This window comes from Ipomoea nil, unplaced genomic scaffold (genome assembly GCF_001879475.1).
Source record: "Ipomoea nil cultivar Tokyo-kokei standard unplaced genomic scaffold, Asagao_1.1 scaffold3087, whole genome shotgun sequence".
Taxonomy (NCBI): domain Eukaryota; kingdom Viridiplantae; phylum Streptophyta; class Magnoliopsida; order Solanales; family Convolvulaceae; genus Ipomoea; species Ipomoea nil.
In genome coordinates this window covers 3,178,771-3,203,459 of record NW_017619515.1, presented here as the reverse complement: position 1 = coordinate 3,203,459, position 24,689 = coordinate 3,178,771, and the positions used below count along the sequence as shown (strand labels likewise).

Sequence of the window (24,689 nt, the reverse complement as noted above, 5' to 3'; positions counted from 1 at the left end):
TTATTAATAACATGATACGGTCTACAACTGACAACATCTGGTCCCATCTGTTATCTACTCAAACAAATACATGCCTATTATACGTATGGACGCATATTTTTGAGAGGAAAAAAAAACGTGAGTGCATATTCTTTTTGATCGCATGTGCGTATGCAAGGAGCGACCGACCGTAGAAATAAACTGATACGGTCGTCATCTGAAAGCGCCTCGACCCTTCAGTTAACTAATGTAGCTACTGCATATCAAATTCCGTACGTAGAAATGATTTTATTACCAAAAAAAAAAAAAAAAAAAAAAAAAAAACGGTGCTTGATTGCAAACTGTGCGTGTGCGTACATAGTGACTCAAACCTTGGTGTGGTGAAAAATATTAATGGAAAAAAAAATCAAAAGTGCGTTCCTGTAAAATTACGGATGAGCGTATACAACGAGCGCCCGAAATTAGTAATAGAATCATACGGTAAACATCTAATAGCCTCAGGACCAACCGGTTACCTAACCCAAAAAGAGTATTATACGTACGGCCATAAATTTTCAAGATTAAAAAAAAAAAAAAACAAGAAAATTACGAAAACAAAAAAAGTGAGTGCGTATTCTTTTTTAACGACTGTGCATGTAGACTGACATTCCTGCAACCGCTATAAAAAATAAATGCAACATAACCAAACATCGTTAATACGGAAAAAAGTTTACGTGGATAATCAAGATAAACACACCAAACAACAATGCAATGACGACACGAGTCTACACTTTCCATCATCCCCCCACACTCCAAAAACAAATTAAAGAATAATATCAACATAACCCCAACTGCCAACCCGTAACACCACTGTTTCCCGTACCCCCATTCCGCCCACCGCCCACCATCCCACCCCCCTCCCCCCCCCCCAAACATACTCCAAACACACAGAAAAAGAAACACATAAATCACCCCCGGCCCCCCCACCACCACACAACCCCCCGAAAAAAAAAAACCCAACCCCCGGACTTTCGACGACCCATTTAACCATACCCTCTCACTACACCAAAACAGCAAACCCACACAGCCCATCCCAGAAATTTCCCGGTAAAACACAAAAAACCACCCCAACCATGGAATCCCCAATCCGGCCACCGCCTCACAAACCCCCAACCCCAAAACAAACTCCAAAATTCATAGAATCGACATACAACCCCCCCCCCCTCCCACGATACATGCAAAAGCCCCATCCACCGGCCGCCCACCGGCCCACTCCAACCCCAAACCCATTTCACAGACGGCTCTCCGCTGGTGGGCACTGAATTTCTTCATTGGTCTCACGAGATGAGATGGCGAAGCACGGATCTTCAATGGCGGGAACAAACCATGATCGACCTCGTCAGGCTCCACATCTGAACCATCCGCAACGGGGGGTTGACGTACCGGCTCAACGGGAATCTCACCCCCCACAGTATCGGGCAACTCTGAAACCGCTTCTGCCGAAACTGTCCCCCCATCTCCCGCAACATCGGCCGCATCAGCCACAGGCGAAACTGCCACCCCATCTGCCGCCGCTTCTGCCGCAGCAACATCAAACGGCACTGCAATACATACCACACACAAACCAAACTAACAAAGACGAAACCATATTCCAACCACAAAATGACAAAATAAAATAGACATAAAGCATGAAGCCACACACCTATATAGACCCACAACCCCACCCCCCCACAGTCCACCCCACCACCACCACACAGACACAGAAAGACCCCCACCACAGTGAAGACAATAAACCAGTAACAAATACATGCACCAAGTTGCAACCCCGTCCCGCACCAACCAATACTGATTTACCCTTTAAAACTCTATGGGTATTAGAACATGTAAAAAAACCTACTGTGAACAGTAAAATCAACAATAAAATAACACACTGACATGCACAAGGGCAAACAGCAAACGCACACACCATCTTCAACAAAAAAACTGTGAACACTTCATTACAGTGAAGACAATAATTCAGTAACAAATACATGCACCAAGTTGCACCCCCGTCCCGCACCAACCAATACTGATTTACCCTTTAAAACTCTATGGGTATTAGAACATGGAAAAAACCTACTGTGAACAGTAAAATCAACAATAAATAAAACACTGACATGCACAAGGGCAAACAGCAAAACGCACACACCATCTTCAACAAACATACTGTGACCACTTCATTACAGTGAAGACAATAAAACCAGTAACAAATACATGCACCAAGTTGCAACCCCGTCCCGCACCAAATAATACTGATTTACCCTTTAAAACTCTATGGGTATTAGAACATGGAAAAAACCTACTGTGAACAGTAAAAACAACAATAAAATAAAACACTGACATGCACAAGGGCAAACAGCAAAACGCACACACCATCTTCAACAAAAATACTGTGAACACTTCATTATCATCGAACACATGCGATACCAACAACCCATTACTGTACTAAACCTCCAAAAAACAAAGGGTATTAGAACCTGTTTTCAATTCCTAATAACAATGAAAAAAATCCACACCCTAGACGGAATTAAATTACAATAAACATAGACATTCAACACATATGCAATCACCACTGATTCCAAAAACCAGAAAAAAATAAGACACAGATGTGATGCAATATAATCCATGATTTGTAGTGAAGATTAACATTTCTTTTGGTGTAATGACTGGATTTCTGTGTTGTTGGATGGTATTTTCTATCTATCTAAGAAGCTTATCACTTTTGGCAGTACTAATTTAGTCTAAAAATCAAAATTTACCACCCCACGGTCCCCAAGCACCACACGTCCCCCCGAAAAAAAAAACCCCATCCCATTCCGGCCACCCAATCCCGGCCACCACCCATCTATCCGTACCCTCATACCACCCCCAAACGACAAACCCACAAACCCCCCGTCATAAATTCCGGTGAAAAAAAAACACCGCCCCCAACCATGGCAACCACAAACCGGCAATCGCCCCACTATCTCACTCCACCCCGCAAACAAACTCCAAAAACCCATAAAAAATCAACACATGCAACAGCTCGAACCACCCACCGCCCCCCGGCCCACCACCACCACACCAGACCGCCCGGAGAACACCCACACCACCGGACAGCCCACCAATCCAGACCCTCACCCCTATCCCCAAACAAAAACCACACATTACGAAAAAAAAAAAAAAAAAAAAAAAAACGGACCACGAAATCGGACTCTCCCCACCCCCAAAATAGAACCCCCACGCCGCCGCCCCCCGCAACACACACTGTACTCCATAGCCAACCCCCACAAAATATAAACCATACACTACACACCAACACTCAAATACACCGGGAAAACACAAGTATGAAAGCAAAAATACCTTGAATAGGAACGGGTGCACCACCCCTACGCCGCTTCGCACTCCTCGAACGCGTCCCTGCCATCGCCAACGTCCGCCCAAGCAACAAACCCCGGCCTCGCCTGAAGAACCGTGCGGGAACGAAGAAGAAGCTTCTGGTTGAAGCTTTACACTGAAACGACGGCGCCCTGTTCTTGAATCAGACAAATCCTACAATTAATACCCACTATCACACATCCCCACGAATCAAGCAATTGACATTAATAGACCATTATAAAAATACAATAATACCCCTCAGCTTACCACACAAGAGAACACACGTGTAACAAAATTCATCTCATCATCACCGTTTAAAAAATATAACAAACGGCCCAGATTGTAACTCACAAACACACCTAAATATGGGGGGTGCATCAGATCCAAAATCTCCAAACCAAACATACGTGATTTTAAATATATGGGTGAGAAAATGCCAAAATGATTTTGGTATGTAAGCATAATTAGAGGCTTAATTTTCCCCAGCCACTCTTTCTCCGTGACTTTCTCATATTTGTATGGAGTGTGTTAATTTGAGATCCGAGAGAGGGATATATAAATAAGAGGGGTGTTAGCCATTTTTAAAATGAGAAAGGCAATCCAAGAAAGCATTTAATTTTACAGAATAAAAGAAAGAGAGTAATAAAGAAGAGAAGGAAATGGGGTTTAGAATATGCTCCGTTTTGCTTGTCTTCTTCTTTCTTCTTGGCATTGCCACCTCCTCACTCCTTCATTGTATGCAATATTATCTCATTTCATATATTTAATTTGCCTTATTTTTCTGCATATTATTATATATATTCCGTTCCACGATCTATCCATGCATGCATGCATGCATTTGAAACATTATTTTTCTTTGTTTTTGATGCACAAATTACAGATGATACACCGGAGACTCCAGCAGAAAAAGGGCGTTCCCTTCTTCAGACAAAGAGTAATAAAGAAGAGGAAAAGAGAAAAAAAGAAGAAGAGGAAAAGAGTAAGTGGCTTAAATTTATTTAGATTATATTGCTTATATATATAATGCAATTATTATCATAAATAATATAATTTTGATGATTTTGCCTATAGAGTGTGCATTCGTGAACAGGGACGGAGCCAGAAAATATGTTGAGGGGGGGCAAAGAAGTAAGGATGGATTCAATGGCGGATTCAGAAATTTTATTTAGTGAGGAAAAAAAAATTAAAATAGAAGAGAAAGTTTTAAAACAATGAAATACTTAAAAAGTATAACAATAAATATTGTTAGATATAGCGAAAAATAAAACATATTAGAACTTTATAAAAATATTTATAACAAAATATGAAACATAATTAATTTGATAAAATAATTCGAATATAAAACACATTATAAATTACACATTCCATTATTAATATAAAGAAAATTATAATGGAAGTTATATATATCATGCCAAAATTTAATTGTGTTAATCAAAAAAGTGAAGAAGACTGTGACATTGTCAATGCAAAGACTCAAACCCAGGCCATTCCAAAACTCATACACGTTAGCTACCACCTTGTCTATCACAACTTTTATTTACATAATCTGTTTTATAATATTTATATGAATAATGTACTATATATACATATTATATACAATATAGGGTAGGGGAGGGGTGGGGTGGGGTGAGGGGGGGCAGCTGACCCCCCTGCCCCCCCTCTGGCTCCGTCTATGTTCGTGAACAACTTTAATTACACAATAGTTACGAGCCAGTGCAAAAGACAACCCGTTTACTTCCCCATCAAGACATGCTGCAAATCACTTAAGCAATTAACCTGCAAATATCGGGATCAACTTAACGAGAATCCCAATTGCGGCTTCTACATGTTCCAAAATCTCCGTAACCAGGGCAAGTATCCTCCTACGACTTTCTTGCAGAGCTGTGAACAATTTGAAGGCAAGAAGGACCTTGACTGTTTTGGATATTAATATATATATATATATATATATATATATATATATATATATATATGAAAGAAGAAAATGCTGCCAAAATAGGACCTTGATTGCATACAAAACTTGTACTATATAAAATTGTACGTGTTTCCACTGGCTTAATTATAACCTACTTCTCCAATGCCTTCATATTTCTTGTCTCTCATAATGGATACTTGAAATAAAATATAGGTTATTTATTTAATTAATTAAGAATCAAGATAACATTGATAGTTGAGTACACAAAACTCTACGATTTGATTTTTTAAGAGAATGGGGATAGCAGTTCCATGCGGAATATACTGGAATAAGAAGTAAGAAATAGAACATGAATTGTATTCTATAAGTAAATGGAATATAAAGACATAAATATTTCTATACAGAACACTAGTAAATTACACATGCGATAATTGCTCAAACAGTACTGTAAGTGTTTATTTCATTGGAGAATTATGGTAAGGTAAAAATATGATATTAGTCGTGAAATCAATTAGATCTAAATTATATTAGGAAAAATATAAAAATGGGTAAATAAAGGTATTAAAAAAAAGGCCTAATAATTATAGTACATTAATGTCCAAAAAAAAAAATTAATCTTGAATTATTATAATTATAATTATAATAATAATATACTTGTATAAGTATATATATACTTTGGAAGCAGAGACGATGCTCGTGAAAAATGGGGCTCAAATTAATGAATTTTTTTGTACAAAAACAAAAAAAAAAACAAAAAACAAAAAAAAACAAAAAAAAAAAAAACAAAAACAACCCTTCTCAAATGCCATCCATCTCCTTCATGTTTATTCCAAAAGATAAAAACGTAACTCTACTATTTGTTATTATATTGCTATCATAATTTTTATCTTTTCAATTAGATCATTTTGAACTTGGAACCAAAATTGAAAAAATCCACAAACACCTTAAGAAAGAAAACCACGCATCTAATTAAAGCTTTAGTGTATATATATATATATATATATATATATATATATATATATATATATATATATATGTTCAAATACGAACGGTGCGCCCGAGTGCGTGAGATGAGAGTGATCTTACCTAAATCAACGTCTAGGATTAATAACGATTAGAAAAATGTTAAAAGACAATTTGGTCTTTTGTCAAATTTAAGGTGTGTGCTTATGGTATGTATGTATGACCATAAAATTACCATAATAATTATACGATGGGAATGAGAATAAAAATTAGGCAATTATATTGTACCATTAAGGTAAGTATAATTTATTTTTTACCAATAATATTATATATATATATATATATATATATATATATATATATATCAATAATAATAGTAACAATAATAATAATAATAATCTTATTATTATTGTATAAGATTTTTAAATAATATTATTCTATAGCAACTATAATATTGTAAAAAAAAAAAATTAAAAAAATCATGATATGTAAGTTATAAAACAAAATATTTATATAAATAACAAAAAAAATTCCTAACTAATTTCAATAATCCACAATTAACAATAATTCCTAAAAATACACAATAATTCAAAACTATATGTTTTGAATAACTCATATAATAATACTAAAGTCAGGGCTGAATTTTTGACTGTGCAAGCTGGGCTACCGCATAAGGAGCGTTATGCTGTGCATCCGTATGCACCATGCATGGTGCATACGGATGCAAAAACGACGTCGTTTTGGTGTCTAACTTTAAAAAAAAAAAATCAGAATTACATAACTACACATCCATAATTTCACTACACTTCCAGAATTGCATAACTACACTTCCAGAATTGCATAACTATAATTCCAGAATTGCATAACTACACATCCATAACTTCATAACTACACTTCCAGAGTTGCATAACTACACTTCTAGAATTGCATAACTACACTTCCAGAATTTCATAACTAAAAAATCCAAAATGAATGAACTAAAAATGAATAACATAATGTTATTGCTGGGAATCGAAACTGATTTTTTTTTTTAAGTAGGGCGCGCGTTTTATGCAAAACGACGTCGTTTTTACATCCGTATGCACCATGCATGGTGCATACGGACGGATGCACAACATAATTTGCCACCGCACAAGGTCCAAAATTTTAGAGGTCCAATATTTTATTTTTACCTAGCTAATTTAGAAATAAAAACTAAAAGTTTTCGCTTAAACATAAAAGGTTACATAAAGAAATGGTAGGAATATGTGTTTATTGTATTTTAATTTCAATTTTAACTTGGAGGTCTAAAGTTCAAAACTTGCATGTTGCTCTAGCTTTGGACATTTTTATTTTATTTTAATCCTTTTATATTGCGAGTTTGAGCACACTATTATTGTTATTGTTATAATTGTAATTGTAATTTATTCTATAATATGTCTTTTGACTTTTTCTTTGCGCACAATAATATTTTACCACCTTATTATTATTATTATTATTATTATTATTATTATTATTATTATTATTATTATTATTATTATTATTATTATTATTATTATTATTATTATTATTATTATTACGGTATTAGTTTTAAAGATTGTGATTTTGGTAGGGCCTCGTTTATTTACCGAACAGAACCACAAAAATTTAAAAATCGGTCCTACCTAAAGCTAACAATCACTTAAAATTTAAAAATAAATTAAATTAATTATTTTCAATTCAAAAAATAAAAAATTAAAATAATATTTCAAATAAATTTAAAAACTCACAATAAGAAGGATGTGGTGGCGGCGGCAACAATGGTGGAAGACAACGATGGCAGTGAGGAGGAGAAGAAGAAGAAGAAGGCGGTGGTGGTAGAGTGGTGGATGACAACGGTGGTGATGGCGGTGAAAATGAAGAAGAAGAAAATTACGCACTCAAAAAAGGAAAATTATGCACTCAAAGAAGAAAAAATGTGCACTCGAAGAAGGGAAATTATGCACTCGAAGTAAAAAAAAAAATATTGACTTACATTAATTTACCAAACAGACTCCGCATTTTTTTTCCCCCAAATTTCACTCATTCCGTACGTACGGTTGATATAGATTTAGTCAATGGTTAATATCTCACTCTATTTTTCATATATATATATATATATATATATATATATATATTTATTTATTTATTTATTTATTTATTTATTGATAGGGATATTAAATATATGGGTCAAAAATGCCAAAATGATTTTGGTATATACATAAACATAATTAGAGGCTAGGATAGGTTTAATTTTCCCCATCCATTCTTTCTCCGTGGTTTTCTCATATTTGTATGGAGTGTGTTAATTTGAGATCTGAGAGAGCGATATATAAATAAGAGGGGTGTTAGCCATTTTGAAATGAGAAAAGGCAATCCAAGAAAGCATTTAACTTTTCCAGAATAAAAGAAAGAGAAGAGTAATAAAGAAGAGAAGGAAATGGGGTTCAAAATATGCTTCGTTTTGCTTCTCTTCTTCTTTCTTCTTGGCATTGCCACTTCGTCATTCCTTGATTGTATGTAGTATCTCATTTAATTTTCATGCATATATTTAATTTGCTTTATTTTTCTGCATATTATATATGTTCCGTTCCACGATCTATCCATGCATGCATGCATTTGAAACATTATTTTTCTTTGTTTTTGATGCACAAACTACAGATGATACGCCTAAGACTTCGGTAGAAAAAGGGCGTTCCCTTCTTCTGAAAAACAGTTATGAAGAAGCGAAACAGATGTATTTTGAAGACAAAAAGCGTAAGTATATATATATATAATGCAAATCAATTGATTTGATCTATTATTGACCTAAATAATATAATGTTGATGATTTTACCTACAGAGTGTGCATTCGTGAACAACATGAACTACACAATAGTTACGAGCCAGTGCACAAGACAACCCCTTTCCTACCCCGTCGCGACATGCTGCAAATCACTTAAGCGATTAATGTGCAAATATAGGGATCAACTTAACCCGAATCCCAAATGCGCCTTCTTCATGTTCGAAAATCTCCATAACAAAGGCAAGTATCCTCCTACGATTCTCAAGTACCTCTGTGAACAATTTGAAGGCAAGAAGAAGGACCTCGACTGTTTTGGATATTAATTAATATATATGAAACAAAATGCAGCAAAACTTGTACAAAATTTGGAATATATAAAATTATAAATGCCTGCCCAAGATTTGGATTGCATACAAAACGTGTACTATATAAAATTGTACGTGTTTTCACTGGCTGTATTGTAACTTACTTCTCCAATGCCTTCATATTTCCTGCCTCTTATAGTGGATAATCAAATAAAATATAGGTTATTTAATTAAGAATCAAGGTATAACATTGATAGTTGACACTTTGTTCGCTGCTAATATTGATGCACAAAACTCTTACAACAAGTTAAGGTTCCCAAAATGATTTTTTAAGGGAATAATATAAGAATCCATTTAATGGGAATATAATGGAATAAGAAATAGAACATATGCCGCTAGATGCGAGCCTTTACTACGGTCTTTACAGGAGAATTCTTTCAATATTCAATAAAGGAATGTTCCGAATTTTCCAGTTGACCAGTTTCGAGAGACTATCCAATTGCAAAACAAAAGGAATGGTTGGTTGATAACTGATTGGGCCTGTGTGGTATACTTCTCCTCAAACAAAATATTTATATAAATAACAAAAAAAAAATCTTAACTAATTTCAGTAATCCACAATTAACAATAATTCCTAAAAATACACAATAATTCAAAACTAACTTTGAGAATAACTCATAATAATACCTAAAATTAACAATCACTTAAAATTAAAAAAAAAATTCAAAATCAATTAACATAATTATTTTAAATTAAAAAAAAATCAAAAATTAAAAGAAACTCACAATGAAGAAGGATGGTGGTGGTGGCGGCAGTAATGTTGGGGTGGCAACGTAACAGTGGTGGACGACAACGGTGGTAGTAAGGGGAGAAGAAGAAGAAGGCAGCAGTGGTACGGCAACAAAACGATGTTGGTTTTCATTACATTCTAAAAATTTGCGCCTTCCTGTGCGGTCCGTGGGCGCTGTTTGATAAAATTTATGTAAGTCAATGTATTTTATCAATCAGGCCCCTTTTTCTCCAAATTTCACTCATTCCGGACAAATGATCTTGATTTAATCAATGGTGGAAATCTTAGCCTATTTTTCACCTAGGGAAGCATTCACATTTGATATATATATATATATATATATATATATATATATATATATATATATATATATATATATATATATATATATATATAGACACACACGCGACATCGATTTTGCAAAAAAAAAAAAAAAAAAAAATCTGACACGTATGTAATATTATTTTTTTAAATTTTTTTTACATCGATTCGATTTACTTATAAAACATACATTATATTCTTATAAAAGAGTTCTACTACATGCACTCTTTATTTCTTATGTACTCTTTCACTTTTACTCTATGTGACAATTGATAATTAATCATCTTTATCTTGTGAATCCTAATGAAAATATCTAATTAACATCAAAATTTCGTGTGAGAGAGTAAAAGGTAATTGAGTGTAGAATTTAAGATGAGAGTAGTATTTTCCCTTACACATTAAAATTCGCAATTCTATTGTTGTTGGGTTTGAAAAGGCCAAGCCGCCACGGCTAAGCTTAGCTTGTTCGTAGAAATTACAGAATTGGAAAATTTCACTAATGTAAAATGTTGTGTTAGTTGCAAATTATAATTTCCCGAATGTCGCTTGATCGCACGCGTGGGGCCATACTGTTGAGGCATTTTACTGTGAGTGTTGACGACAGAAATAGTTGAGAAGTACAGTTCATAAAAACATTTTTCTCCTTTGAAACTGTTCATAAAAGCATTTTAAACTATGACTTATGTTATACTTACAAAAAAACCTATGACTTATGTTATGAAACAATGGGCGGATTCCAGGTGGGGACAATAACGACAGTTGCCCTCTTCCCCCACCTATTGGCTCCAATATATAGAGGCATAGTTTCTCCCTTCCACCGTACCCTTTAGATATGGAGGACCCTTAAATAAATAAATAAATAAAAAAAAAAAAAAAAAAAAATATATATATATATATATATATATATAAGAAAACTTTTTAGGTGAGAACGTGAAAACAAATTTTGTGCATCAATCTAATTACTTTTAATAGTCTAGATTAAGTGTGTGCAAACACGGATTAAATGTGTACAAATACGATTGATCTAGATTAGTCTAGGTGACATTGTGAGATCGAATCTTGTGCATCAATCTAATAAATTTAATGGTCTAGATTGATCTAGATTAAGTGTGTGCGAATGAGATTAAATGTGTGCGAACGCGATTAAGTGTGTGTGAACGTGATTGCTCTAGATTGATTTAGATCATTAAATAATATTAGATGGATGCACACGATTTGTTCTCCATGTTCTCACCTAAGCAAGTGTTCTCATTGGATCCCTCCTATATATATATATATATATATATATATATATATATATATATATATATATATATATATATATATGGTTGACGATGTGTCCATTGATCTTGCTTAAATCAACATCCAAGATTACTAAAATTTAAAAAAAAAATGCGGTGAGCAATTTGGTAATTTTTGTATTTAGGTCAAATTTATGGTGCGTGGGCTTTGTGCTTAAGGTGCGTGGGTTTTGTACTTAACATCCAAGAACTCACCTTTATTATATAAGTTTTAGAAGATTCAAAATTTCGGGGTGTTACAGAGGCAAAGTGGCACAGCCGGAGCAAAAGTGGGAGAAGAAGACGAGTCGAGACCAAGCCACGAAGGCTACAACGCGCGTTGCAACGTGCGTTGTGGAGAGGCAAAAATCAGAGCTGATTTCTAGAAAGTTCAACACGTATCGCAACGTGCGTTGTGACGCGCATTGGACGGAATAAGTCCCCGGACAACGTGCGTTGCCCGGGGCGTTGAAGGCTGCGTGGAAGAGCTGCGAAAGGGATTGAAAGGGGGGGGGGGGGTATTTAAGAGGTTTTAGATCAGAATTTTAGGAGACTTTCTTTTATATTTTTACAATTTTTAGATAGAGGAAGAGGCTAGGCATTTTGTAGTGATAGAAAACACTCTAGTTTGTAGATCTATGCTTGGATTGCTTGGGAGATTCATTGAAGGAAGAGATTAACAACCTCCAATTCAAGAGATCTTGCAAGACTTCTTATTTTTTAATATACTTGTTTGGTATAATTTCTACTCTTTCATTTCTATTGCTTTGATTAGATTTTGATTCATGAATACTTTTATGTTTCTTATGGATATTGTAGGCTAGATTAACTAGGGTTTGAATTGTGAAAGTGTGAGATTATGATGCCAATGTGACTTAGTTCTTTAATTAGGGATTGATTGATTGCTATCCGGGATTCATCCCAACACACAATCTTCTTGGCACCACACACCAAAACGTGCTGACAGTGGGCCCTATTGGTTTTACGGCCTAGAGGTAGCCGTTCGGCGGGCCAACACAACCGTAAAATATTAGGATTTTGATGAAAAACAAAAGAAAGATCGGCTCAAAAAGAGTTGGGCAGCGTAACGAGATTTTATTGAGTAGTCAAAAATTCGATCCTTTACATGGTGACCCTGTGGGGGTATTTATACAAAGGGAATAAACTTCCTACAAGGAAAGTAAGGTAAAGATGAAGTTGGATCTGCTAGGAGATCCACCGTAATCATTGCAATAAATGCTTAGACTAATAAAGGAAGCTGATGGATAAATAAGGAAAGGAATCTCCGTAGAAGCTGCCGCTCACCATCTCTGGGCTCACACTCGGTCGGGGATATATCGGCTGCCTGATGAGGTAGCCCAGCTAGGGAGGTTGTGGCACTCAGGCAAGGACGCACGGACCACTGAACCTGATTGCCCGTCCAAGTCCTCAGAGGGAACCCGGGCGAGGACATGCCGCCTACTAGGCTTGGTCGCCTGACCAAGGCCAAAGGGTCGGAGTTGACTGCCCTTTCATTCTTACTAGACTGGGTGCCCGATTTAGGGTATCTTTCAGGCCCTACTTGGTGTGAGAAATGAGCTGTCATCTCGCGTGTTAACTACACAAATATGCGCCTAGTCTGGTGCGTGCACTACCTTTTGTCATTTTTTAATTTTTTCGGCTGACACATTTATCAGCCTTATTTTTTGTTTTTTTTTTTAATTTCTTTTTCTCCTCTTTCCTACTTGGCACATGTAATAAAACTCCACATAAAACCTCATCTATTGAGAGCATCCTCAATTGTTATGTTTTTTGGGGGGGTGGGTTTTGTAGGTATAGCTAGAAAAGAGAAAAATGAAGGGGGAAAAAAAGAAAAAAAAAAAAAAAAGATAAAGGAAAAAAAATTGAAAACAATTTTTCTTTTTTTTAAAAAAAAAAAAATGACAGTTGAATGCGCCGGCTGGGCGCTAAATGTGCACCAAACACGCAAAAATTGAGTATTATTCTTTTATTTATCTCTCTTGTAAGACCCAAAATTTTTTTTTGATCTTGCAAGAAAAAGAACTTAGAAAAAATCATTTGCCCCATTTGTTTAAAAACCATTGAATGGAGTTTTGACCTAAAAAACTAGAGTAAAATTCACAAATATAGATGCTTTGAGGATGCTCTAAGTTGAAGGGATGCTTTTTTCACCGTGTGCTGTGGTGTGCATGCACTTTTGCTTGCCCTTTGATTGACAGCTGTGCCCCCTGCCCCCTATTGGACCGCTATCTTGTCTTATACGGCTGTACAACTTAATTCAACTACCTGGAAAATACCTTTGTAAAAAACTACCTGGAAAATGATAAATTAATGTATTTCGTTAGTTATGTCGGGAAATGCAAAGTACATACATATATATACTTCTCGAAACAAAGAAACAGCAAGCAAACAAAACAGCTTCATTCTAAGCACGCAGATCAGATGAACTCCTGCAACCCAGACGGTGATGCATGATGAGAGCTCCACCACCCATTGCCGCCGCAGCAGGGAGGTTTCTCCATGAGATTGACAGAGAATACGGCGGCGAGCTTTTCCGACATGATGATCACGTCATCATCAATATCAATGAAGAAGGAGGGGAGGAGTGGGAAGTTGGAGGAGGTGGTGGTGATGACGACATTATTAATAATATTCCTAGACTCGTGTCTATCGGCCCTAACCATTATGGAAATCCCAGCCTTTCAAAAATGGAAACTCACAAAACAAACCTTCTTCATCTTCAATCCAGGAAATGGAATTCCCACATGGAACCATCCCTCAGAATGGCTTTGCAAGGACTGGAAGGGAGGGCTAGGAATTGCTATCCTCCTCATATTTCCAACCATCTGGATAGGGATACATTCGTGAACATGATGCTCATAGACTCCTTCTTCCTCATCAACCTCTTCATGGATTATGCCAAATTTTGCAAGGTACCCATACTAACTTACACATACATCACTACAGATGTCAATCGGGTCAATCCGTTCAGTTTCAAACTAGTCCTATCGATATGTCATACTTATTACTAATACGTTTGTTTTGTCTAGTAGAGTTTAAAACTTTTTGCCCTAACTAATCCTAAAAGTTCAAAATCCACTACTGGAAATTATGGAATTTCCGACCACCTGATCTTAAATCAAGTTGAAAGCAAAAAGTGGTCGGAAATAGCAATAAAGGTTTTTCCGGATACCTAAAGTGGTCGGAACAAAGCGTTCGACTTGATTTAAGATTACTTTCATGTAATCCAAAATTTCATAATTTCCAGTAGTGATCAGAGTAGCTCAACTAATCGAAATTGTTTTCTGTTTTCTTAAACCAATGCATTTAAACTAATAAAGTATTGATACCAAAACCTTTAATTAATTTGATAATATAATGTCTGCAGGGTGGTGACGGAGGATTACTCAACAACAATGGTGTTTTCAGAGGGCGTAGGGTGCTGCCAAAAATTTCCCAAGATTTACTAATGCTAAAGAATCAACTCCCATTTTTCATTCTTGCCAAAGTTTATGTTATACTCACCAATAACCAATCTTCACCAGATTCTTTGAAGAAGTTGGCGCTTCAATTCTTCAAACAATTAGTCCCTTTTGGGAAAGTGGCAATAATAATGGCAGATAATAATGATGACAGTTCTAGCCCAAAAACCCCCAAACATTTACTGGATCTGTTTCACAGCAGTTTTGCTAATGTGGGCAGACAAGAACACAACATAACATCATCATCATCATCGAAACATAAAATGGAAGAAACAACTAAGTTTTGGGTAAACAGTGCTTCGACACTAAGGTCTAATGGGGTTACATTTGCTGGAACCAAATCTGGGAAGCCACTGGACATTCAGTTTAGCAGCTGGCTAGGAGAGCTGAGAATTCCAACGTTTTGTATTGACGACAAAAACATCATCGTCCTCAAGAATTTGTTGGCATACGAGCAAAGCTCACGTGAAGTGAAGCCCTATTTCACTTGCCTAGCAGTGTTCTTCTCCAACATCGCCGCCACAAAGGGCGACGTCAAGATTCTGAGGGAGGCAGGGATCATCCGACACCATCTTGGTAACGATGAAAAGGTTGTCGGTCTCTTCCATGAACTCTACAACACCATTGAGTGCAGCTCAAGGGACGATTGCCTGATCAAATGTCAACTTCACCGTATCAACAGATATGTGACATCTGTTCCATGCAAGTTTATCAGTTACCCCAAGAGAATACTAGCCAACCCGGTCCATTTGGTTGTGTTTTTTGTTGCCCTACTTTTTTCTTTACCACCTGATACCTTTGAACATTCCAAAATTAGAGTCTAGTCTAGGCATGTGCTACCAAATAGGGAAATTGTTGTATGTGAAATGTGCGGTAGCAAAAATCAATTTTGTTATGAGAATCGTGTTTAGTTTCACCCACTGGGTCACTCTTTTCGGTACTGTCTTAAATAATTGCGTTTAAGATTGTAACAACCCTGTCCACTTGGTTGTGTTATTTGTTGCCCTACTCTTAGAGAATTTTTAAATAAATTTGGGAAGCAAATTAAGCTATCTTAAATAAGTGCATAAAAGATCAAGTTGGATATTATTAATTTAATTGTGCAGTTCAAATGATATTGAAAGTTAAGAAATTGCATTTTTTCTGTTGATAAAAAACTTGTGTGAGACTGTATCACGGATTATTGTCCATGAGACAGGTCGGATCAAAATGAAATGCAATATTTAGTATTATATTTGCTAGTATAAGTATTACATTATTTGCATATTGATCTTACCTGTCTTACGAATAAAGATCCGTGAGACGGTCTCACACAAGTGTGATCCTTTCTGTTTGGTTGTTTGTAATAATAATAATAATAATAATAATAATAATAATAATAATAATATATAGTGATGGTGGTGGTATTGTGATGTTGATGGCGTGGTAGTGGTGGTGTTGGAATGGGGCAGGCTGTTGTATTCGAGTACTATATAAACAACCTCCCCATTTGCTCAAAATCATCAATAAGTTCTCTCTCGCTTCGCAAATTCTCTAATCTCCTCTCTTCTGTCTGAGCATTGAGTTAGTAAGGTTCTACTTGCGTTTTATAAATATACACATGTATATTTGATTATATAAACATATACATTATTATTATTATTATTATTATTATTATTATTATTATTATTATTATAAGGATTAGTTAACAAGGGCAAAGTTGGAATAATTTAAGGTAATCTAAGATTACCTAAAAAAAATGGGGGTAATCACATTACCTTGAAACATTACCGCCACATCAGCTTTCAGGTAATATAACATTACCTGGTAATCTCATAACTTGAACCAAACAAGGTAATATAATATTACCAGACTCAAATTACCTAGGTAATCTAAGATGATCTGAACCAAACGCCCCCTTAGTATATAAATGGTACCAACCGCTCTGGCCATTTTCTGATTCAAAACAGTTAAAACAAAAGCCCTAAGAGCATCCTTATCAGTGGGGATATTAGTGGGGAGAATGTAAGAGTGATTAGGAAAGAGAAGGTGGGAGGGGAGAGAAAAAAAAAAGGAATATTGAATTTTAAAAAAAAAATACTTTATGGATGTCAGGCGCGCTTGACGCGCCCAGCGCGTGCAGTGCACGCGCCCGCTGGGCGCAATGATGATAGCCACGCGTGGCTGTTACCAAGGGTGTAAATATTGGTGGTCCCGCTAATTCAAAATTATTTCAACTCTTGCAGGAGAATTTTTTTAAAAGGCACAAGTGTCAAATATGCCCATTTACTACTTAGAAGTGCTCAATTCTCCCATCAACTAAAACATAATCTAATTGGACACACTTACCTCTAAAAATTTGTCGATTAGCTTTTTTTGCAGGTTACCTCCGAATTGCCCCTCCACACTGCTGACATGTAATTTTATTTAAATAAAAATTGGTGATGATGTGGAATTTACTTCCTAATCTCGTCGACAAAGCTCCACAGGTCCTCTCTCCCCGAACTTTGACGCCTTTCTTCGTGAAATTTTCCGTTCATTTATCTCATTGGAATGTTATCTTGTCTTGGTTTATTTGATGGAGTGATTGTGAATTACAGATTCCGGAGGATCATCGGCAATTTGCAGAGCAATAAAGTAAAGCTGCTTATGAGTATGTTCCGCATACCTAATCAAGAAGCTCCAGGGAGCTAGTGATTTGATTTTATCGGTAATTGGGAGAGGTTATGAAAAAAATGCATTTCGATTCAAGTCAAGATGTTTTCTTTATGCAGTTTTCGATAATACAAATATATACCGTTTTTGCAGTGTAACTGGCACACTAGCTAGTTGCTCAAAAAAATTGCATTTTTAAATTCATATTCTCATGATGATCCCTGTTAATTGAGGATTTTTCAGTGTAGCAAGCAGAGAAGCTCAAAGCTAGCTTGTAAGTAGGCAGGCAATATATCAATATCACTTTGATGTCCAATTGGGCTTAGATTTATTTTGTGAGTCACAGTTGTGTAGGGTATTAGAGGGGTAGTGACATATCTGCTTGTATCAGAACTCAGAAGTGTTGATGGTTGCATTAAGTGACTTGGTGGTGCCGGCGCCTTCGACTAGGGCACTATCGTCGAAGTTTTGCACTGTCGTCGAATTTGAATTACGGATGGGGTTAATTGTTTACCGAAGGGCTCTCACTAATTTTGTTGAAGGGCTCGTCGGTTTTTCAAAGGGCTCTCTCTATTTGTTTACGGATTGCCGGTTAATTTGAAAAGGGCTCGTCAGTTCTCAGAATTTAGGAATTAAAATTAAGGTTTCGAATTACATATTTAGGATGGGTTAATTTTGTTATTTAATTGTCATGTCATCATTGCCACAATCCGGAGGTAACTTGCACAAACAGCTAATTGACAAATTTTTAGAGATAAGTGTGTCCAATTACATTATGTTTTAGTTGATGGGGAAATTGAGCATTTCAGAGTAATAGATAAGCCTATATGACACTTGTGCCCTTTTTAAATTATTTCCTTTCCACACTAGCTTTACTCCTAGTTTTTTTATTCCTAGGGTTTTAGCTCCGATTAGCAAAAGGCCAGAAAAACATTGTACTTATGAATCAGGTATAGAACTTATGGGCAATGCTTGGTTACAATTTCGAATCCGTTATTATATGTTTGCTCTAGTTTTTGTTATTTTTGATGTTGAAACGGTTTTTCTTTATCCATGGACAATGAGAGGAGAATTCATTCTTGGAATAATCCACTGTAATGGGTGCTCTGACTAAAACCCCTCTTCTTATCCACAAACTACACTGTCCATACACCATTCTTCAAAGCCATGTCCATTGCCATTCCTAAGCTTCTATTTCCTCTCCGTTCGTCCTCCTTCTATTCCAATCCCAAATTCCCATTCCGCAAACCCAAGCCCTCTCTCTCGCCCCCAAAACATCTGCGTATAACATGCGCTCAGAGGACCAAAAGAACCGGGAAATTGAGGTACCCGTCGGAGAAAAAGAAGCTCAAGTTGCAGCAAAAAGCTCAGATTGATGTGAAAAACAAGTTTGAAGGCGTTTGGAGGCTGTCCAATCTCGGCGTCTCGGTTCATACAGATCCTGGCAAAGATTTCCTCGACGTTTCCGATGCTTTGCTTCAAGAAATCGCTAAAGTTCTTGACTTTCCGGTAATATTTTAGCTTTTTTGCTTGGAGTTTCTTGTAATCTTCATTACAATATTTCCTTTTGAGTAATTTTCTTTTAATTATGACCCGAAAGCTTATTAATTTTCCCAAAAGTTCTGTCATTTCTTAATTGAATGCCCGTGTTTATGTTGTAGGTCGCTTCCATGTTGCCGCCAGAAGCATTTACTGTTGTTAGAAAATCTTTTGATGCCCGCAAGGTTTGTCATGTGTGAGGCTTCTGGTTATGCATTTTTTATTTTGTTTGTATCCTTTTTGCATTTATGTTCAATTGAGTAAAGAACTTCAATAAAAGTTCATTTTTAATCATCTGAAGTCAATTTAAATGTAAAAGTTTCAGCCACTCCTAGGCTTCCTAGCATTGATTGCCACATTGGCATTGAAAATGTTGGAAAATTTTGTTCTCCCATTCCTTGCCCACTTCCTAGCATTGATTGCCACAGTTGCTGTTGTTGGCAGTGGACCTGCGGGCTTGTTTGCTTCCCTGGTGCTTGCTGAATTTGGTGCTGATGTTACGTTACTTGAAAGAGGGAAAGCTGTTGAGCAGTGGGGGCGTGATATTGGTGCTTTGGTAGTTCGAAGGATGTTAGAAGGAGAAAGCAACTTTTGCTTTGGGGAGGTTATATCTTGGAACCATATCTTTACTCTTAATTTTGGTCGTGCAATCTTGCTCATACATGGTAGTGTTGGTAGCCTTCATTTCTGCAAAGGTTGTCATTAATCATTAGCATTATTGAAAAAATCGTTAGGCGCTCCTCAAGTGCTTGGGGAGCACCTAGTGCCTAGGACGCCTAGACGGCGATTAATCGGTGCCTAGGCGCCTCTGTATTTTTATTTTTTTTTTTATATAAATTTTAAGACTTATAATTATAAATTGTTTAATATTTTAATATTTAATACTAAAATATTAAATATTAACCTTAAAAACATTTAAGAGTTTGAACAATTTAGGGTTATTTGGCTCAAAATGATGTCGTTTTTAGTGAAATAGCCCATGTAAAAAAGAAGAGAACAATAGCTAATTGACCAGCTAGACGACCTAGGCAATCAACGTCTAGGTGGCGCTTAGGCAGCCTAGTCGGCCGCCTAGACCATCGATTATGGTGATACGCTAGGCGGCCGGCTAGCGCCTAGTGCTAAGGCGCCGATCAATTGGTGTCTAGGCGGGATTTTTGCAACACTGATCATTAGTGTTAAGAATCCCAAATTGAAAAATAAGGAACATATGGGTTTGTATTGCCATGTACTCCGTATTAGACTAGCTAATTCATTGTATTCAGTCTTTTAGTGTGGTTTGGGCGATGTGCATTACAGTCCAGTTGAGTGACCTTTACCCAATCTTAGATTCTAACAATTAAGAATAAAAATACATAATGAATCTTCTCAATTTATTGTTCAAACATTTCAGAGTGGTTATCTACTTAAAGAACCTGCTTGATTGTGGCAGTTGAATAGCTTTTCACTATTTATTTAGGGTGGTGCAGGTACTTGGAGCGACGGGAAGCTAGTTACTAGAATTGGTAGAAACAGTAGTGCCGTTTTAGCTGTAAGTGGCTGCTGGAACAAAACAACGTAATGCTTGTTAACCCAATGATGTGTATTTGTAACTTGGATACCATGTACTTGAATTTCAGGTTTTGAAGACATTGGTTCAATTTGGCGCTCCAAAGAAAATTTTGGTCGATGGAAAGCCTCATCTTGGAACTGATAAATTGGTTCCACTACTTCGAAACTTTCGGCGCCACCTACAAGAATTGGGTGTGAGTTTTGATTTATACTTTTTTATTTTACCCCTCTATTACTGGGTGCCTGGTCATCGTATTAGTGTTCTCTCATTATAAACAAAAATATATTAGGTTACAATCAAGTTCGGGACGAGGGTTGATGATCTACTTGTAGAGGACGGATACGTGGCGGGAGTCAAGGTCTCCGATTCAAGTGACAGCCAACGGTCTATCAGTCAGAAGTTGGGATATGACGCAGTTGTTTTAGCAGTTGGGCATTCTGCTCGTGACACATACGAAATGCTTCTTTCTCATAATGTGAACCTTGTCCAAAAAGATTTTGCGGTGAGTTATTCATTTCAGTACTTGATATTTGAATCTTTCATTTGCTTTGGTCCATTTCTCGTGTATTAGAACATAGTTTCGTGTCATACTTATTCTCCATTAACAAGCCATGGATGCATATTAAACTGTGTAATAAAACAGGTTGGTTTTCGTGTGGAGCACCTGCAAGAATTAATAAACACCGTACAGGTATGCGGTAAACGTTCATGCTTGCCCATTTATTGTCATTATGAAGTATGTAATGCTTTCATGTTTATTATTTTAACGTAAACAAATTAGCTCGTGTGGTAATCTGCAGTATTCGGAATTAGCCAGCGAGATTAATAGCAGACATGGGAGAGTTCCGGTTCCTGCATCGGGACCAACCGGGCGTAGCTGTTACTCGTTTTGTATGTGTCCTGGTGGCCAGGTATCACTACTGCTTTTCTTGCGTGTGAATTGGTTTTTAATCTAGGCCAACCGGATGCGGGATAGATTAGTTTTGCTTTTATACCCAAATATGTGCTCTTTGAGACTCGAGAGGCATATATAAAAATATATTTGCGGAATTCTGGCAGGTCGTTCTCACAAGTACAAATCCTTCAGAACTCTGTATCAATGGCATGTCGTTTTCTGGAAGATCATCTAGGTGGGCAAATGCTGCACTTGTGGTCACTGTCTCGCCAAAGGACTTTGCTGCTTTAAGTTTAAACGGACCCCTTGCTGGAGTCGAGTTTCAGGTACATTTTGAAGCGATTCGACACATTTTTATTCTCCACTTTGCATCTTAGTTTAGTTATGTTGATTGTGCTAACATTCACGATAAAGGTTAGCCATATTGAGTAACAGAACAAACTCCTTTCTACCGCTTAAAATTTTTGCAAAATTTTGACGAGTGAAAGTGGTGATTTTCAGAGAATGTTTGAACGAAGGGCAGCTGTGATGGGTGGGGGGAGTTTTGTTGTACCAGTGCAAACCGTGACTGATTTTCTTGGCAACAAAGCATCAGGTTGAGTTTTTTTCTATCTTTTTTCATCGCCATGAGTTAAAGGATATCTTGTGCCACTAGTCTTCTTAAATTGATACTCTATCTAAGGAATTGATTTTCAGTGAGACTTAGTCTCTAACCATCTTTCCTTAGAGTATATTTAGATTTTCCCCCCACAATCTGGTATAATCTGTTTGTCAAAATGTTAAGTATTCCTTGCCAATGTGATTTGATTTCGGTTCATTAATGAATAGCCATAACATCTTTAATTTAAAGTCTCTTACTTTTTCAATCTTGGTTAATTAAGAAAATGCTACAGCATATTCAGCTACCTAAGATTGTTAAGTTTCAATCACATAAAGTTTAGGCAAAGAATTGATAATTGTCTAGTGATCTTATAATTTTAATTTGGTTTGGGAGTAGCCATAACATCCTTAATCTGTTAAAATTATATATTAAGCAGTTTATTTTGATCACATAAAGTTTTGGACATATCATTTGTGATTAATTGTATGTAATATGATGGAATTTAGCCCACATGCAATTTCGTTATATTTGTATAATTAATTAAGATGAAATACACCAGGGACCTTTGGTCCATTTGTACTTGGTTGCTCCCCTATGTGGGAGGTGGATGGTTCGAGCCTCAGTGGTTTAGTAGTTTTATCAGTGATGATAGAAATAAATCAATTTATTTACTTTAGGGTTAATTGTAAATAATTTTCAATTCTATCATGAAGTTTAATTTTATGATGTAAACTTTGGATCATATTTCTTAATTTACCCACAAGTATTAAGAAGGCAAATTATGCCCTGGAAACGTGTTCACCGTGAATGGTGAACACAAGTCCAAACGACGTCGTTTTTAGGCAAAAAAAAAAAAAAATCGCGGATGTGGAGTTAACGGCGCGCGTTTGATCAAATTATGAATTTTTTGTTATGAGATTATGAATGTAATGTAAATTCATAATCTCATAACTGAAAATTCATAATCTTATAACAGAAAATTCATAATCTCATGGTTCTGAAGTGAATGTGTAGACATGGTTCCAAAGTGAATGTGCAGGCATGGATTCATAATTTATGAATGTCCGTGATTTCGGACGGGAATGTGTAGGCATGGTTCCAAAGTGAATGTGCAGGCATGAATTCATAATTTATGAATGTCCGAAATCATTGCTCACTTCAAATTAAAGTAAAATCGCAAAATGTGAAAATGTAGAAGAAAAGTCACGCAATTAATTAAGAAAAAAAAAAAAAAAAAAAGATAACGGTGTACTAACACCGTTGGAACCGTGTTCACCATGAATAGTGAACACGGTTCCATGGCATAACGATTGGATTAAGAAAAGGAAAATGATTTCTTAAGTTTTAGTTTTTTTTTTAATCATAATGGTTGTAATGAATCTTATTGAATAAAACTTTAGCTTACAGGCAAGTTTTATGTCACTTGATTCTTCAACTCATTTGTTTCATCATAAATAAATTTTTTCAGTTGGATCTAATTGAGTAAAACTTTAGTCCATATGCAAGTTTTATGTCACTAGATTTTTCTGGCTATTTAGTAATTGAGATAAAATATTATAATAATGGTTTCTTAATTGGATTTAATACAATTAAATCTTTAGTCCACTGACAAGTTTTATGTCAATAAATCTCTTAACCCATTAGATAATAATTTTATCACAATTTTTAGAATTTATAAATTTAGCTCAATTATAATTCTAAGTTCCATGGTTTGCATTGGCAAAATATGTTTTCAGTCATTTCTCAAAATTTAGCCACTTTTATTAATTAATCCACAAATCTTGCTCGGTTCTTCGGACTAACTGTAGTAAATTATGTGATTTGACATACTTTTTTTTTTGGATTCCATTAATAATAAAATGTATCTTTTGAGTCAAATTCTAACTTGATTTTGGAAGGTGTATTTTGTTCTTTTTAGTATGTCCAACTATGGTGGCCTGGTGAATTATATCTTCATTATTTAGTTGGACTTTAATTGGAACCAAAAGTTGATTATTTAGTATGTCTAACTAATGGTGGGGAATTATGTCTTCATTTATTAGTTGGTCAAATCAATTATGAGTATGCATATTATTAAGTTCACTTTATTAATTTCGCTGAAGAATATCAGCGATCATTTAGAAAAATAATTACTAGTCAATTATACTAAAATCTTTTCAATTAATTCCTTAATTGTACCAAATATTTGATAATACTAAAATGCCCCTGAGTTTGGGAATAGTGTGGAAATAAAGTAAGAATTTAAATTCTAATATATTGGATGGTAGGAATATAAT

The 24,689-nt window shown here is 35.8% G+C and overlaps 3 protein-coding genes across 4 annotated transcripts; all 3 read left to right on the top strand.

Moving 5' to 3' along the window:
• Positions 1 to 3,965: 3,965 nt before the first annotated feature.
• Positions 3,966 to 9,491, top strand: LOC109166187 (GPI-anchored protein LLG1-like). Of its 2 annotated transcripts, none has more exons than XM_019315087.1 (3): positions 3,966 to 4,089; positions 4,235 to 4,333; positions 9,072 to 9,491. In XM_019315087.1, the coding sequence occupies exons 1-3, from the start codon at positions 4,014 to 4,016 to the stop codon at positions 9,335 to 9,337; spliced, it is 441 nt and encodes a 146-aa protein (XP_019170632.1). In that variant the 5' UTR covers positions 3,966 to 4,013; the 3' UTR covers positions 9,338 to 9,491. The 2 variants fall into 2 exon arrangements, with proteins under 2 accessions (XP_019170632.1, XP_019170633.1); XM_019315088.1 differs by lacking the exons at positions 3,966 to 4,089; positions 4,235 to 4,333 and adding exons at positions 8,600 to 8,745; positions 8,891 to 8,986.
• A 4,690-nt stretch (positions 9,492 to 14,181) lies between these two features.
• LOC109166147 (UPF0481 protein At3g47200-like) lies at positions 14,182 to 16,016 on the top strand. The gene is made up of 2 exons (XM_019315031.1): positions 14,182 to 14,643; positions 15,099 to 16,016. The coding sequence occupies exons 1-2, from the start codon at positions 14,182 to 14,184 to the stop codon at positions 16,014 to 16,016; spliced, it is 1,380 nt and encodes a 459-aa protein (XP_019170576.1).
• Positions 16,017 to 19,168: 3,152 nt separating this feature from the next.
• LOC109166280 (uncharacterized protein Cbei_0202-like) lies at positions 19,169 to 22,490 on the top strand. The gene is made up of 10 exons (XM_019315216.1): positions 19,169 to 19,335; positions 19,488 to 19,550; positions 19,810 to 19,969; positions 20,825 to 20,896; positions 20,985 to 21,110; positions 21,207 to 21,419; positions 21,561 to 21,608; positions 21,718 to 21,828; positions 21,977 to 22,138; positions 22,314 to 22,490. The coding sequence occupies exons 1-10, from the start codon at positions 19,295 to 19,297 to the stop codon at positions 22,410 to 22,412; spliced, it is 1,095 nt and encodes a 364-aa protein (XP_019170761.1). The 5' UTR covers positions 19,169 to 19,294; the 3' UTR covers positions 22,413 to 22,490.
• Positions 22,491 to 24,689: the final 2,199 nt, after the last annotated feature.

What these genes read in the sequence shown, in the direction of transcription:
- LOC109166147 (XM_019315031.1), top strand. Translation starts at nt 14,182, where the DNA reads ATGATGAGAGCTCCACCACCCATTGCCGCCGCAGCAGGGAGGTTTCTC. An exon ending in ATTATGCCAAATTTTGCAAG is followed by an intron (nt 14,644 to 15,098) that starts GTACCCATACTA and finishes TAATGTCTGCAG; the next exon opens with GGTGGTGACGGAGGATTACT.
- LOC109166280 (XM_019315216.1), top strand. Translation starts at nt 19,295, where the DNA reads ATGCTTTGCTTCAAGAAATCGCTAAAGTTCTTGACTTTCCG. An exon ending in AATCTTTTGATGCCCGCAAG is followed by an intron (nt 19,551 to 19,809) that starts GTTTGTCATGTG and finishes TGTTGTTGGCAG; the next exon opens with TGGACCTGCGGGCTTGTTTG. An exon ending in GTATGTGTCCTGGTGGCCAG is followed by an intron (nt 21,829 to 21,976) that starts GTATCACTACTG and finishes GAATTCTGGCAG; the next exon opens with GTCGTTCTCACAAGTACAAA.
- LOC109166187 (XM_019315087.1), top strand. Translation starts at nt 4,014, where the DNA reads ATGGGGTTTAGAATATGCTCCGTTTTGCTTGTCTTCTTCTTTCTTCTT. An exon ending in CACCTCCTCACTCCTTCATT is followed by an intron (nt 4,090 to 4,234) that starts GTATGCAATATT and finishes CACAAATTACAG; the next exon opens with ATGATACACCGGAGACTCCA. An exon ending in AAAAGAAGAAGAGGAAAAGA is followed by an intron (nt 4,334 to 9,071) that starts GTAAGTGGCTTA and finishes TTTTACCTACAG; the next exon opens with AGTGTGCATTCGTGAACAAC.